The sequence below is a fragment of the Enhydra lutris genome, unplaced genomic scaffold (genome assembly GCF_002288905.1).
Source record: "Enhydra lutris kenyoni isolate GAN:26980312 unplaced genomic scaffold, ASM228890v2 scaffoldscaffold2, whole genome shotgun sequence".
NCBI lineage: Eukaryota > Metazoa > Chordata > Mammalia > Carnivora > Mustelidae > Enhydra > Enhydra lutris.
In genome coordinates this window covers 48,941,924-48,958,145 of record NW_019154086.1, presented here as the reverse complement: position 1 = coordinate 48,958,145, position 16,222 = coordinate 48,941,924, and the positions used below count along the sequence as shown (strand labels likewise).

General features: G+C 46.2%; 1 protein-coding gene across 1 annotated transcript in view; it reads left to right on the top strand.

Annotated features, from left to right (window-relative positions):
• LOC111148930 (Rho GTPase activating protein 31) overlaps positions 1 to 16,222 on the top strand; it is a 112,711-nt gene that overhangs the window by 80,023 nt on the left and 16,466 nt on the right. Inside the window, exons 7-10 of the mRNA XM_022505743.1 lie at positions 3,210 to 3,408; positions 5,448 to 5,572; positions 12,614 to 12,676; positions 14,768 to 15,343. Of these exons, the coding sequence (XP_022361451.1) occupies positions 3,210 to 3,408; positions 5,448 to 5,572; positions 12,614 to 12,676; positions 14,768 to 15,343 (963 nt within the window). The remainder of the gene's footprint in view (positions 1 to 3,209; positions 3,409 to 5,447; positions 5,573 to 12,613; positions 12,677 to 14,767; positions 15,344 to 16,222) is intronic.

Genomic DNA, 16,222 nt, shown 5'->3' with positions numbered 1-16,222 from the left:
CAGAAAGCTATGGTCTAGTTGGGAAGGAAGGCAAATAAATACATTATCACTTCGAAGACAAGAAATAGCATGCAGAAAACACAGCAGGTTAGTGCAATGGTCAATGATTTGGTGGTGTTACTTTGGTACAGAGTGGCCATGATCTCTGAAGATGTGATCTTTGATCTGAGACCTTATGATAAGAGGATCTGAGGGATGAATGTTCCAAACACAGAGAACAGAGATTATAAAATCTCTGAAGAGGACAAGGGATCCGTACAGAAAGTAGGCCAGGTGGCTAGAGACAGTGGGGTCTCCAAAGTGGGGTGCCCCACCCTAGGGGGCACCAAAGACCGAGGTACCAAACCATAGATGTTGGAAGAAACTATTAGCATTTCTTTCTCATTTCTTTCTATTGTATATTTTGTAATTTCTATGATTTTTTATGTTTTCTGTTATAAATAACACTAATATGGTGACATATATATAGAATTTATAATGAGAGTATACAATCAAAAATTTTTACTGTATATTTTTGTAGCCCACTGGATCAGTGGGCAAAGAGGAGAGGGAAACCTGATGGAAGGTCCTTGTAGGTCAAGCTAAGAATTTGGTTTGTTCTCAGTGCCATGGGAGATTATCTGAGGATTTTGAGCAGGGAGTACAGGGTCTGAGCATTCTGACAATGGTATGAAGGAGAGATGGAAAGGCAGCAAGTCTGGAAGTAGGAAGACTAGTGAAGGAGCAATGGCCAAAATCAGGTGGGCAATCATGGTGGCCTGGGCTAGCATGTTAGCAGTAGACAGAAGGAAGGTAGCTGGATTTGGGATGCATTTTGGAGGTAAGAGTCATAGGACTTGCTTATAGTCTGGATGTGGGAGGAGGTGGTGCATCAAAAAAAAAAAAAAAAAGGAATGAATGAAAAAGAACTCCTCCAGGTTTTGGCTGGGTGGTCCATGGTGCCATTGACTGACATGGCAAAGATGGGAGGGGGTAGCAGTTTAGAGGTGAAGAGCAGCCATCACAAGCTCTGTGATGAAATGGTAAGTTAGAGATGCTTGTTAAACATCAGAGCAGAGACAGTGAGCAGGCCTTAGGACACTGCGGCCTGAAACTAGGGGTAGGTGTTAAACCAGCTGAGGTCTCCCGACCTGCAGTGTAGGTTCTTCCCATTAATCCGGTTGCTCCCAGAGTGACTGAATTCTTCTTTTTTTAAACATTTTATTTATTTATTTGACAGAGATCACAAGTAGGCAGAGAAGCAGGCAGAGAGAGAGAGGAGGAAGCAGGCTCCCCACCAAGCAGAGAACCTGGTGTGGGGCTCCACCCCAGGACCCTGGGACCATGACCTGAGCCAAAGGCAGAGGCCCCAACCCACTGAGCCACCCAGGAGCCCCGTGACTGAATTTTTTAAGTAAATAAATAATTAACAAATCATAAATAATCTAGAATGCAAATATTAAGAGAATATAGAATTTAAATATTTTAACCTCCTTGGGGTTAAGTTGGAAAACTGTGCTAATGCTGGAAACTTTACTGAAAAGAAGTTTTTAGGATCACGGATTTACTTAATTGCAGTCCCATGGAATGACTGCCATGCTCTCCTGCCTGGAAGAACCCCGGTATCACACACCGTCTCTGTTTCCACGAGGCCCTTGTTCAATGGTTTTACTTCCCTACTCCCAGAAAAGGTCATGCTCTGCAAAGAGGAATAGTCCTGCCAAGGTGCTTTCTGACCATTAGGTGGGTCCTATACCGAAAAAGATTGATTCTCAGTTGGTCCAAGTTATCTTTGAGTCTCTTGACACCTTCTAAAGTTGCAGAAAACTGGCAAGGTTGCCAAAGACTACACAGAGGCCAACTTGGACCTCCCTTTCTTTTACTTAGATCAAGGTTTCTCAGTCTTGGCACTAATGATATTTTGTGCTGGGTAGTACTTTTTTGGTTTTTTGTTTGTTTGTGTTTGTGGTTGGGGTTTTTTTTTTTTTCCTTTTTTATTTTTCCATACTGGACATCCCCGTTTTGTGCTCATAGCCCACCAGTGAGGAGGTTGGTTCAGGGCTGCCCGCTCCTCTGGCATGGGTCCACTATGAGAGGCCCACAGAGGAGGGCCTGCCATTAGTGCCTGCCCATGTGCTAGTACCTGGTAGTTCTTGTTGTGGGGCCGTGCTGTGCATTGTAGGATGGTTAGCAGCGTCCTTGGCCTCTACCCACTAGATGCCAGTAGTACTCCCACACATGCTTATGACAACCAAAAATGTGTCCAGACATTGCTAAATGTCCCTGGGAAAGGGGTGGGGGCTTCAAAATTGCCCCAAGTTGAGAACAAATGACTTGGAGAAAAGAGATGACCCTGGATACCATTGATCTATCATCATCATTTCTATTTCTTTAAACAAAAAAATAAAAACAAAAACAAAAAATAAACAAACTCTACCCCCCCCAACCACGGATAGAAAAGATTAGTTTGCATACATTTAAAACTGCTGAGTAGTGAGTAAAAAGCAAGCTATCTTTTAGGGAATAGTAGGGGCTATAAAATGTCTTTTCACTGCAGGAATATAAACCTTCCTGATCTAGGGAAAGTATAGGCTCCCACATTAAATCACCTTGGAGTGTGGGTTCTGCAGCTACGGAGAGCAGGAAAGGTCCCCTGCCTTGTTTTAGGCTGGTGAGGTCATGTCTATGGCCCGACGTACATTCCCACCTGGCCAAAGTCCTAGGCAGCTGAGGGTTGTCGGGGGGGGGGGGGGGGGGGGGAATGGAGAGGGTGGTTGGGTTATGGGCATTGGGGAGGGTATGTACTACGGTGAGTGCTGTGAAGTGTGTAAGCCTGACAATTAACAGACCTGTACCCCTGGGGCAAATAATACATTATACGTCAATTAAAAAAATTTTTTTTTAATTTTTAAGTAATAAACAAAACAAGAAAGTACTAGGCAGTAAATGTTCAATAAATGTTTGTCCTATGAAGGAAGGAAGGGAGCAAGCAAGCAGGATCCCTCTCTGAAAGGTACAAGTGCAGGTTTCCTCCTGAAGCCCTACAAGTCTGCTGGCTGGCTGGCCATGAGGTTGTCGGTTTCCTATGTGCAACCTCTGCCCCCAACCCCCAAAGCCCCCAGAAGCCTCCTGTCAGGGGATCAGGAATGCAGGCACTGTGGGTGCGGAATCTGGCTACACCTGATGCACAGGCCTCCTTCCACGACTGAGCTCTTTTCTCTTTTGTACAGAAAACCCGCCCATCACAAAGAGCCTGACCTTGCCAGCCCTCTCCTTGCCCATGAAGCTGGTGAGCCTGGAGGAAGCTCAGGCCAGGAGCCTGGCTACTAACCATCCTGCTCGGAAGGAAAGGAGGGAGAATAGCTTGCCTGAAATTGTCCCTCCCATGGGCACCCTCTTCCACACTGTTCTTGAGTTACCAGACAACAAGTAAGCAGCGTTCTCTTAAATTCTGGGGAACATTTGGGTGGAGGGGGAAAGAGGAAATAGTTATATAGTCTCAAGGTCACAATGGCAGCATGGGTTGGGGGTACGGGCTGGGTCGGGGTATGAGGGAACATCTCCGAAGAGAAGGGAGCTGCCTCCACAGCTCTCTCCCACTGGTGATTAATGTCTTCCCTCCCTGCCCCCAAGTTATCAAGACCAACTCTCCCACCGGAGATCCCTAAGTATCATGATGGGGGTGGGGCCAAAGGGGTCAAGAGTTATGACTAAAATCCCTTACACCTTCATTTACACAAAACAGTCTTGACATTTTTGGAAGGAAGTTTGCTATCAACAACTTGGTCCCCTCCCCCCATCCTCCACCTTCAGGTGACAGTATAAAAGCCATAGAGATGAATGAAGCATAATCTGACAAGGAGTGCCACTCTAGACTGAGAGCTCTGGGCAGGTGGCGCTTGGGGACATATTTGTCTGGCTTCTATTCCTCCGTCCATACCTGTCAGAGCCCTCTTTCTCCTCCAAAACCAAACCAAACATCAATTTTATTCATAGGATATTTTCTTTCTTCATTGCTTCCTCTGTTGGAACCCTGATCTCCAACTGCCCCTTTCCCTTTTCAGCTTCACACCGCGCTTTAAAAAGCTGGCAGTGATTGAAGCAGGAGTCCCAAACTGTAGGCAGACAGTAGGTAGAGGGGCTAAAAGGCAACCTTTTCATGGGAGACTGTCATCCTCAATGTTTAGTCATCAAGGTATGAAAAGAGGCATCTCAGTCTTCTTGTCAGCATGATCCCCAAGATGGTGGGGCTGTTTCCCTTTGGGGAGAGAGGAGTGATGCCACTTTACCCAGCAGGAGGGGTGTCTGTCACAGCGCATTATAGGAATGGCACACCTAGACCTCACCTGGCGAGAAACCCCTCCATTTCCTGAAGTACATGGATCATGCTCTCTCTAGACTGAGCCCCATTACTTCACTCCCTAAATCCCTGGAGAATAAGACTTCTACCCAGGGATCAGGAAGAAGAGTACCCCAGGGAGACCATCAAGTGTGTTTTCTCTGTGCCTTCACCACACGTGTGGTGCACCCCAACGTACGCAAGCCTATAAAATAACATCCCAGGCCAAGTGCTTGGAAAAAAACTGGGCCAGATTCAAAAGAAACCACCAAGCATTGCAGGTCTATCTCTGATTGATTATCAAAACATGCTGGGCTTGAGATCTGGATGTTCTATGAAAACCCTGTGGAGGAACCCACAGACTGAGGGTTTCATTCTGGAACTTCATATGAAGTCTGATAGCTGGGCGAGCCAGAGTAAGGCAGGGCCTCTAGGGTGACCTCTGGTAGCTCCAGGCTCCCCCGACCCAGTCTAGCACTCTCCTTTTCTTGCCTTCTGCTGAGGCAGCCTGGCAAGAGGCATCAGGGAAACAAGAGTGAAGCCCTAATTATCCCCTGCTTTTCTCTGCAGTGATGTCCCACCACACCAAGCAGCCTGACTCTCCCAGGCCAGACTCTTTCCCACGTCACTTTCTTATCCGCCCCTTTTTCAGTCCATGGAAGTCTTTGCCAGCCCGTCCCTCCCTATGGATGACCAAGCAGGATGTCCAAAGTGCAGGGGGCATAACAGCACTGAGTTCTTTGGTCTTAAACTCCTGCAAAAAATAGGTGTCTTTCGAAGCCCAGGACTGTGGTGCTTACGAGAATTCCTACCAAAATTCCCAGAACCATGTGCTTGCTTGTGACCTCCGAATCTCCTGCCCATCCTGCCTCTATCTGCCCTCATGCCTGCCTTTAAAAGCACAACTTTGCCCCTTCCCCTGAGGAATATGAAAGCCCAGCTTGGTCGTTCAAGGCAACCCCAAACAGGGTCAGACTCGGGCTCAAACTGAATTTTAGAGAGGAATTTCCTGAAATGCCAGAGCCATTCATAACCAAGAACATGACTGGGGTATTCCTTCTCAATTTAGAGGTCCCACTGAAATGACCAGTCACCGAACTAACCCTTTATTATGGCTTGGCTCTTTTAGAAGAAAGCTCTCCAGTAAATCAAAGAAGTGGAAATCAATATTTAACCTGGGACGTTCTGGATCAGACTCCAAATCAAAGCTGAGTAGAAATGGGAGTGTATTTGTGAGAGGACAGAGGCTCTCAGGTAAGAATCACTAGCAGTTTTATGAGATATATATTTTATTTGTAAAACTGTTCAGTCGACCTCCCGCATAGGGAAAAACCCAGTTCTTCCCTACTGTTTCTTTCCCATGTGTCTCCTTACTACCTACACAGACTACCTCACTTCTGACACTCCTGGTCACCAAATGTGTGGAGGTTTTTCCTCACAGCAAGCAATTCTTTGCTACACCCCTGGGTGGTCTACAACTTAGCTCAATTCTGACACGGTCGATCCAGAGACCGCAGCAGTTCCCACGGGTTAAGGGCTCCTTCCCACAAGACTGCCCCCACCTACACATTCACACACTTCAGGGGCCAGTCACAAGCCTAGTTGTTACCTGTGCTCCTGACCAACCAGCTGTACATGGGAAGTTCTAAAGACCCCCTCATTGGGTTCTTTGCTAGAACAGTTCACAGAACCTAGGAAAACCCTTCATTATGTTGACCAGTTTATTGAAGGATATGCTGAAGGACACAGATGTACAGCCAGTGGAAGAGATATATGAGGTGAGGTCTGCGAGAGGCCTGAGCCCAGGAACTTCTGTCTTCTCCACAGAGTTGGGGTGCGTCACCCTCCTGGTGGGGATATATACTTATCTGGAGACTCTCTGAACCCCATACCATTGGGATTTTATGGAAACTTGTCACATAGGCATAATCAATCATAAACTCCATTTTCAGCCCTTCTCCCTTCTCAAGAGAATAGGGGGTGAGGCTGAAAATTCCAAGTTTGCAATCATGGCTTGGTCTTTCTGGTGACCAGCCTCCATCCAGGAGCCCACCCACTAATGGACTCATTAGAACAAAGGACACTCCAATTACCCAGGAAGTTACAAGGGTTTTAGCAGCCCTGTGCTCCTTAAATGGGGACAGAGACCAATAGATTTTCTCTTTTACAAGTATTTATTTATCATATACATATGTATATCATAAATATATATGATATATATCATATGTATATATGTGATAAATAAATTTTTATAAAATGGAAAATAGATTTAATACTCTTTTAATATATATATAAGTATATATATATTTATTTTTTCCCCCCTATTCTGCTTCTTGGGTGGTCTTTGGTTTGATCATGTGAAACTCACTAGACCTGAAACATAAACTTAAAGATTAACTTAGGGAGTCTTTTTTTAAAAAAAATAATTTTAGATTTACAAAAAAAAGTTGCAGAAATAGTACACAGAGAACCCTTGTAGCCTTCACACAGCTGCTTTTGATGTTCACCATAATACAACGATCCAAGCCAAAAAATTAACATCAATATACTATTAAATAATTTACAGACCTTATTCATAATTGACCAATTGTCCAACTATTATCCTTTTTCTGGTCCAGGAATGTACACTGCATTCAATTGTCATGCCTCCTTCATCTCCTCTAGTCTAGGACATTTCCTCAGTGTTACTGACCATGACACTTGGGAAGAGTGCGGCCATTTATTTTGTAGATAGTATTTCAGCTTCGGTTTGTCTGACTTTTTTTCATGATTCAGTTGTGGTGATGAATGTGCCTGTCTCAGCGTGTCGTATCAGGAGGCACACGATGGCAATATCTTATTGCTTGTGATGTTAACTTTGATTACTTGCTTAAAGTGCTTGTCCATGTAAAGTTACTATTTTTTCCTTTCTAATTAACAAGTATATTGTGGGAGATATTTTGAGACTATGAAAATATCCTGTTTCTCATCCCTGAATTTAAGCATCCATCATTGGTTCTTGTCTGCAAAAGTTATTGCTGTTATTTTTTTTAAAGATTTTATTTATTTTGAAACAAGATGGGATTGGGAGGGAGACAAACCATGGGTGACTCTTAATCTCACAAAACAAACTGAGGGTTGATGGGGGGAGGGGGCTTGGGAGAGGGGGGGTGTGGTTGTGGACATTGGGGAGGGTGTGTGCTGTGGTGAGTGCTGTGAAGTGTGTAGACCTGGCGATTCACAGACCTGTACCCCTGGGGATAAAAATATATTATATGTTTATAAAAAAATTAAAAAAAAAGATTTTATTTATTTATTTGACACAGAGAGAGAGAGAGAGAGAATACAAGCAAGGGGAGCAGCAGAGGGAGAGGGAGAGGCAGGCTCTCTGCTGAGCAGGGAGCCTGACTCGGAGCTCAATCCCAGGACCCTGGGATCATGACCTGAGCCGAAGGCAGACACTTAACTGACTGAGCCACCCAAGCACCCCAAAAGTTATTACTGTTATTGTAACAGTTAGTACTATGGTGTTTGCCAAATGGCCATTTTCTGTTTCCATCATGCCTTCTACATTGATTAATTAAACTCTACTATAAGGAAGATCTGTCTCTTCTCCCCCATGACTCATGCCGGGATTATAATTTTTAAATACAACTGTTGCCTTGTGGGAATGATATCTAAATAATGAATGGGAATGAGTGCAGGAAGGAACTGAGGGAATCACAGTACAATAAGGAATATAACCAATCCAGCTGAATACTGTCATAAAGGGAAGTCCAAAGAAATCTGTCATAATGACCTTTAGTGTGATAGACTGAAAGTCTGATTTTTTTTAAATGGGGGCCAATAGTTATGAAAACAAGTTGTAAAAGTTAAATGTACAAATGCAATGAGCAAACCTTGATTTGAGTCCTTTGAGAAAGGGCTACAAATGATAATTTGGGGGACAGATAAGTTATTAGATGTTGTTACAGAATTATAAATTTTCATAGGGTTCTAATGGTTCTTAGGAGGCATATGATAAGTTTGAATTATTTAATTATTTGTTATTATTTTTTAATATTTTATTTATTTATTTGAGAGAGAGAGAGCACAAGCAGGGTGAGGGGCAGAGGAAGAAGCAGGCTTCCTGATGAGTGAGGAGCCTGATGTAGGGTTCGATCCCAGAACCCTGGGATCATGACCCAAGCCAAAGTCAGAGCCACCAGGTGCCAACTGAGCCACCCAGGTGCCCCCAAGTTTGAAGTATTGTAAAGATGAGTGTCAAAATATTGAAACTCACTTTCATATGATTCAGCAAAATGTAAGCGAGTAAGTAGACAGAGAAACAGAGAAAGCAAGTATATGGCAAATGTCAACTTGAGTAGTAAGTTTAGAGATCTTCAAACTTTCTGAATGTTTGAAGTTTTTTTTGTTTTTTGAAGATTTTATTTTGAGAGAAAGGGAGGGAGTGAACACATGAGTGGGGGAGGGGGAGAGGGAGAGGATCTCAAGCAAACACCGAGTACCATCCCATGACCTGGAGATCATGACCTGAGTGGAAACCAAAAGTTCAACTCTTTTTTTTTTTTGACAGAGATGACAAGTAGGCAGAGATAGAGAGGGGACAAGCAGGCTCCCTGCTGAGCAGAGAGCCCAATGCGGGGCTCGATCCTAGGACCCTGAGATCATATCCTGAGCTGAAGGCAGAGGCTTTAACCACTGAGCCACCCAGGCACCCCACAAGAGTCCAACTCTTATCCGACTGTACCACCCAGGTGGCCCTGAAGTTTTTAGTCATAAAGATTTTGGGGGGAAATGAATGCTTATAGGAAAAATGAGTGAAAATATTTTGAAGGACTTTCCATGAAGCCAGTGGTAACTGTATGCCAAAGACAGATGTTAGAAATCTTCACATTTGGAGTGCCTGGGTGGCTTAGTCGGTTAAGCGTCTGCCTTCAGCTCAGGTCATGATCTCAGGGTCCTGGGATCGAGCCCCGAATCAGGCTTTCTGCTCAGCAGGGAGATACAGGGAGGGCTTCAGGGTTTAACACAGTGGCTCTGTCTCCATTTCCCTGTTTTCCTCAGCTCCTGGGTCAGCTTCATCCCCAGTCTGGCTTCTTTTTTTTTTTTTTTTTTTAAAGATTTCATTTATTTATTTATTTGTTAGAGAGAGAGAGAGAGAACACAAGCAGGCAGAGCGGCAGGCAGAGGCAGAGAGAGAAGCAGGCTCCCCACCGATCAAGGAGCCCGATGCGGGACTCTATCCCAGGACTCTGGGATCATGACCCAAGCTGAAGGCAGTGGCCTAACCAACTGAGCCACCCAGGCGTCCCCCCAGTCTGGCTTCTTGGCTGCAACGAAGTGGCTATAGTACTTCTAGGCTTTCCCTTTGACTATCACTACATCCAGAAGGAGAAAAGACATTATTTCTGGTAGCTTGCTCCTCAGAGCAGGGACCCTTCTTTCCCTGCAGCCCCCATCAGAAACAGCCCCAATGCTACCCCATCTCGTTGCCTTCACTGGGTCATATGGATCAATCCCTACGGCCAAGGGGGCTTAGGCCTGGCTTCCTAAACCAATCCCCAGCATGAGGAATGGGGAGCCAAGAAGTACAAGGGCTCTGTGAGAAGGGGGAAGGGCACAAGATTCTGGGTAGGCATCTACAACATTCACTATATGAGGAAACAAGGCTTTCACCAACCGGAAAGCCATCTCAGGTGAAGAGGGCGGTTTGCCACAGGTATGGTAGATCAGATACAAATCAGAAATTAGGCTTCTCAAAGGAGAATCTGAAGGGAGGAGTACCTGGCAAGAAACTCCTGACCTAATAATAAAGAGATCTGCTTGAGCACATCAAAGACAATTTCAGTCACAGAATTGGTGATACCATGAAAGAAGTTTACCACATAACAGAAAGTCAAAAACAATAGAGCAAAACAAACAGCAAAAAATGAAATAAATGGTCTGCTTTGATCTGGCCTTAGGAAGATTTCCAACACCCACCCACCCCCACCCCCTGAGTGGCTTTCAGAAGGAAGAAGTCCAAGGTGCCGGATCAAATGGTCGTCTGCTCACAGAACGCACAGGATGTCCCCGGCCTGGGGGTCTCAGCCTGGCTGCACCTCAGAGGCTCACACCCATAGTGGTTCTGCCTCAGGAGCTGTGGGAAAGCCAGAGTCTTGGTCATTTTTAGAAAGTTCCCCAGGCGATTCTGAAATGCAGCCAGGGTTGGAAGCTGCTGGTCTAAAGCCTCATGAACAAACTAATCAGAAAGATTAAGGGAATGGCTGAATTTTAATGGGATGCAGGGGTGAAATGAAAGAACCATCAGGGCCATTACAAGTGACTCTCTGACCTTGACTGGGGGCCTAAGTGCCCACTTTCCACCAGAGGAGTGTTGCTGGGACCCTCACAGGGGTGGGGGCCGCTTGTGGTCATCCACCTGCATGGTGTCTGTAAGTGACATGACCCCACTGCTTGTTGAAATATACATGTGAAAAAATGAGTCAGTGAATTGACATATTTAAATGATTTTTTAAAATCTTTTCTAAACTCCATAACTAAGGGAATTTTAAAAATTGATTCACCATGAATAGCACTGGGGATTTTTTTGGAGGGGACAGATGAAGGGGATGTACTGAAATTTATGCCTTATCCCACAGGGAGAGTCCAGGGTACTCTCTAAAGTAAATGCTTTTCAGCAGGGAAGTCCCAAAGCTATAGGGATAATTGAAGAGAGGGGACTTGAGGACCCCAAAGCTGCCAGAAAACTGGTAGATGTATCTCCACGAGTCCTGGACAAGGTCTCAGACAGAAAACTGTGGGCTAAATAGTCATGGGCGAAGGAGCCCTGAGCGCTCACTTACTGAAATGGAAATGAAGCCAGGGAATCCTTGGGGACCGTTCCCAAAGGCAGCCGCTGTGGCCACCAAGGCCACAAGGCCACCTTGTCAGAAAGAGGATCCAACATGAAAGGTGAACACTGGTGGCAGAGAGAATGTCACCTATCCTCCATGACACTTAGTGTCATCAGGTCACTGGCCCTCAAGTCTGACATGTGAAACCCAGAGGAAGTCCAGAAACATAGCCTCTGGAAAACAAAGACAAAAACTTGTCTCTGAATCAAGGGACACTGGTCAGGCAGTTGTAGGATAAGTCAGTTTGTAAACTTGCGGAAGTAGCAGATGGCGAAAGGACAGGGTTCTAGTGCCTGAGTAGAAGCAAGGAGGTTGGAGGCAGCCTTGCTCTCTCCAAGGTTTTGAGTGAAGATGGCCCTGTCCCCTCCTTACAGGGCCTAGACAGAGAGAAGCCCTGAGCCAGGGAGGCCAAGGGGCTAATTTAGAGCCTCTCAGAGGCAGCAGGGTTTGGGCAAGGAGAGAAATGAGGGAAATTTAAGAGGGATAAAACAGCTCAGTTTGGGGTAGGGCCAACTCCCAGGGCTTCCTACGGACCAGCTGCGTGTCTGAGTTCACCACCTGAAGGGGCACAGTTGGCACTGGAGGCCAGATCTGTCTGAATCCACAGTGACCTCACAGCCACAAGTCCTGGGGCCCCACTCAGCTCCCAGACTGCCCTCTTTCCCCTCCTGGCAAGCTCGTCAAGAGGAACTACCTTTCAACCACTTCAGCTCCCAGAGAAGAAACGAAATCTTGAAGTGCCTAATTCCGTGCCTTGAATAAGTGTTTACTTATTTAAGCCACACTCCTCCCCAGATCTGCCTAGGTGGCTTACCAAGACGCACAGGGGACACCAGGCATATATTAGATACTCAAAAAAGGTCTGTTTGGTTTGGATCTGCTCCAGGGTGAGATGATTTAGAGCAGCTACCAGCCTACAGACCTCAGGAGCAGAGCTGCACATGGGAGAAAGGGGACTTCTGTCCCCGGGGCCCCCTCCTTTGCTGTACCACATTCCTGGGTGCTGTCAGTTGTGGCTACAGCCAAGAGTCCTGCTCTCCAGCCTGTAGGATGGCGGGGGGTGGTTTTGCCTTGAGCCTCATAGACTCTATCTACCCCCTGGATGAATCTTTGTATCATAAAATTTGGTTCAGGGCTCATTTTCTAAAAGCTATTTGACAAAATTGTAATTTACCTTTATCTGTAAAATATTCATGAGACTTTGATCTAGAAATGCCCTGTTTTTGTAAGCTCAGTCTCATTATGAAAGTAGGAGCATCCAGGGTGGGATGGAGGAATGTTTACCAAAGGGGAAAACTATAAATACTTGAAAAACTTTAGCAAAGAAAGTTCTCTTGTGTACTTAGAGCCTGATTTTTGTTCTGAACGCTTCCTCTCAGTATGCATTCATCAGGGATATTTTTTCTTTTGTCTTTAGTGGAAAAGGCTACTATCCGGCCAGCTAAAAGCATGGACTCGCTGTGCTCAGTGCCTGTGGAAGGTGAGCTCTCACAACTGCTCTCGGAGCTGGGGATCACCACTGGGAGACACGAGCTCCCCTACCAGACTTGCCTTCATGAGTTACCTGCCAGCCAGTCTCATCACAATCACGCACAGTCCCAAATCCCTCCTGACCCTTCCTGAACCCAGTAGGTTCACACAGCCCTTGCCTTAACCACCTCCCTGGCCTCTCCCCACCCCACATTACACAAGTCTTGGCCTCAAGGGCCATCCTCCTCCTCCCACCTTACTCTCCCCACAGCTGGTGATGGCAGCCATTGTACACTCAAACCTGAACTAGGTAAAAGGGCAACACCTGCGAGCCAAGGCAGGTGAGGCTTTCACCTTAGGCGTAAGGAAGAGCCAAGCACTGGTTTTTACCTCATAGTTTGGTGCCTGGATACTTAGGTGTCTTGAATTTGCCCATTTCCTTCTGCAGGCAGTAGCTTCATCGTACCTGTCAGGTCATGATTTCGAGCCGGTAGATTGGATCATTCATTCACCAGTAAACAGTGATGGACACCAGCCTGGCATGTAGCCGGTCAGCCTGGGGTGGAGTAGATGTGTGTAGAGTTGTATGCGAGGTGACACATCCTCACAGTGACACCACGCTGGTCTTCAGGGCTGCTTTGCCTATCCCTCTGGCTTCTGTTCTTGTTAAGGAGCCAAAAAGCACCTCTATGAGTTATAAGGCACAAGGCTTCCCCAGCAGCAGAAGGTTCATACCCCCACCTGTATCCCGTGACTTTTCCAGCTCCTTTAATGCAAACCATTTTGCTCTTTGATAAAGGAGGCAGCCTGAAACCGTGCAGAACGGCCGCAGAACAACCTTTTAAAAAATAACTGTAAACTTGTAAAATCCTCCGTGAGCTCTTTTTCAAGCTGACTCGATACTTTTAGCATTTTCGTGCCTTTATATTTGGCCATTTGCTTTGGTTTTGAAACCCCCTGAGGCGGTTCTACTGAATTTAGGTGAGGACCTAAACTGAGGTCCTCACTTTGGTGGGCACTGGGCAGGTTCTCTGCCTCTCTGAGTCTTGGTTTCCTCATGTGTTAAAGGAGGTCATTACACTTCTCCTCCATGAGCAGCCAGGAGAACTGTAAACCTCGGATCACATAAGACGTCCAGCAGAGCCCTTGGTACCTCGTGCAGAGTTTTTCTCCTGATCCCAGGCAACTCCCGCGTTATCTCACGCCTTGTTTATTTCCAATACAGATTTTTCTCCTCTTTGCTTTCACTTGTAAGTCAGTTGGGAAATTGCTGCTCACAACTGGGCTTTCTAACTTTTAGTTAATTTACATTTCTAGCTTCTCATCCTCTGAATCAGCAGGAGGAAGCCTGGGAAAAGGGAGAAAGGTCTAGCTGAGAACAGCATTTGTTTCCTTGCTGGGAAATCAAACCCCTTTTGGGTCTGTCTGCCAGAGGAGACTTAAAACAATACGTTCGAAAGTTTGTTTTTTTTTTTTTTAAATAATTTATTTATTTAGTTGACAGAGAGATCACAAGTAGTCAGAGAGGCAGGCAGAGAGAGAGAGGAGGAAGCAGGCTCTCCGCAGAGCAGAGCCCGATGTGGGACTCGATCCCCAGACTCCGAGATCATGACCTGAGTCAAAGGCAGAGGCTTAACCCACTGAGCCACCCAGGCGCCCCACGTTCGAAAGTTTTAAAGTAAAACAGAATTCTGCTATTTTGCCCTTTTTGTCTTCTTCTTCATTTTGAGAAAACTTCATTCCGTCTCCCATCTTTGTCTTTTTTCATGATCTACATTTACTGCTGGGTGGATGACCGCTGTGTCTAGCAACATTAGCCATTTGGAAACTGCTCTTCCTGCAGAGTTTCAAACAGATGCGTACAGCACAACAGAAAATGGTCCTGTCAGGGCATCGTGCCAACATTGTGTGCACAGGAGAAGATGCTTACTCTCCCATCAACCAAACATTATCTGTCTCTCTTGGGAGGGCTACACCCTTTTTAGACGGTTATGCCTTCCCAATGTTCAGGTGTTATGCACCTTCCCTTACTGGAAGGCTGTGTTGTGGTGTGTGCGTATGCCAAGGCTTCTGACCGTGTGTGTGTTTGCTTTTTCACTAGGGAAAGAAACCAAAGGAAATTTTAATCGAACAGTCACCACTGGTGGATTTTTCATCCCAGCGGCAAAATTGCATTCAACCAACACTGGTAGCTCATGTGACCTCAGCAAGCAGGAGGGCGAATGGGGCCAGGAGGGGATGCCGGCAGGGGCGGAGGGGGGCTTCAACATGAGCAGTGACCGAAGCCAACTTCAGGGCGCTCAGGCCCGGCCCCCACCTGAGCAGCTGAAGGTGTTCCGGCCTCTTGAGGATCCAGAGAGTGAGCAAACAGCCCCGAAGATGCTGGGTATGTTCTACACATCAAACGACAGCCCCAGCAAATCTGTCTTTACCAGCAGTCTCTTCCAGATGGAGCCCTCTCCCCGTCACCAGCGCAAGGCCCTGAACATCTCCGAGCCCTTTGCCGTGTCCGTTCCGCTGCGCGTGTCAGCGGTCATTAGCACCAACAGCACCCCGTGCAGAACACCCCCGAAGGAGCTCCAGTCGCTTTCCAGCCTGGAAGAATTTTCTTTCCAGGGGTCAGAGAGTGGAGGTTGGCCTGAAGATGACAAGCCACTGGGAGCTGAGACATCTACAGGTAAAGCAGGGAGAGAGGGTTTCTTTTCATCGAAAGGAATTAAAAAAAAAAAAAATAGACAAACTTGCCTAACCAGAGTTCGCAAGATAATGTAGTGAAGTGGTTAAGACTGTGGGCTCTGGGGATGCCTGGGTGGCTCAGTGGATTAAGCCCCTGCCTTCGGCTCAGGTCATGATCTCAGGGTCCTGGGATCGAGTCCCGCATCGGGCTCTCTGCACAGTAGGGAGCCTGCTTCCCCCTCTCCCTCTGCCTGCCTCTCTGCCTGTGATCTGTCTGCCAAATAAATAATTAAAATCTTAAAAAAAAAAAAAAAAAAAAGACTGTGGGCTCTGGAGCCAGATTGCCCGAGTCCAGTGTCAGCCATTTCACTGGATGATCTTTAGCAGCTGTGTGCCTCAACTGCTTGAGCTATAAAATGGGAATGAAGTTCCTAATCATATCCTCTTCGTAAGTTTGCTGGGAATATTAAATTAGTTAATACATGGGAAGCTCTCAGAACAGGTACATAGCAAGTACTCAGCAAATGTTGCCTATTATTTTATTCACCCATATAGTGAGCAGGCAGGAGTAAAAGCTCAAGGAATTCAACTCTTCTGGACTCAACCTCTCTCCATCCATCCATCCATCCCTCACTTCTACCTCATATCTGAAGAGAATATGGCTAGCAACCCTAGCAATGAGAAAGGGTATCTTGCTCCCAATTTCCATATATCAAATGCAGGGAAGACTCTGTTGGGCCTGCTTGGGACACGTGCCCAGCCTTGGATGAATCATGGGTGCCAGGCACTTAGGGTTCTTGGATTGGCTGAGGCCGAGTGTCTGAACCATCTCTTGAGTTAGGAGGGGTTCCGTGGTCAACAGCCAGCTGTGAGCTACGTA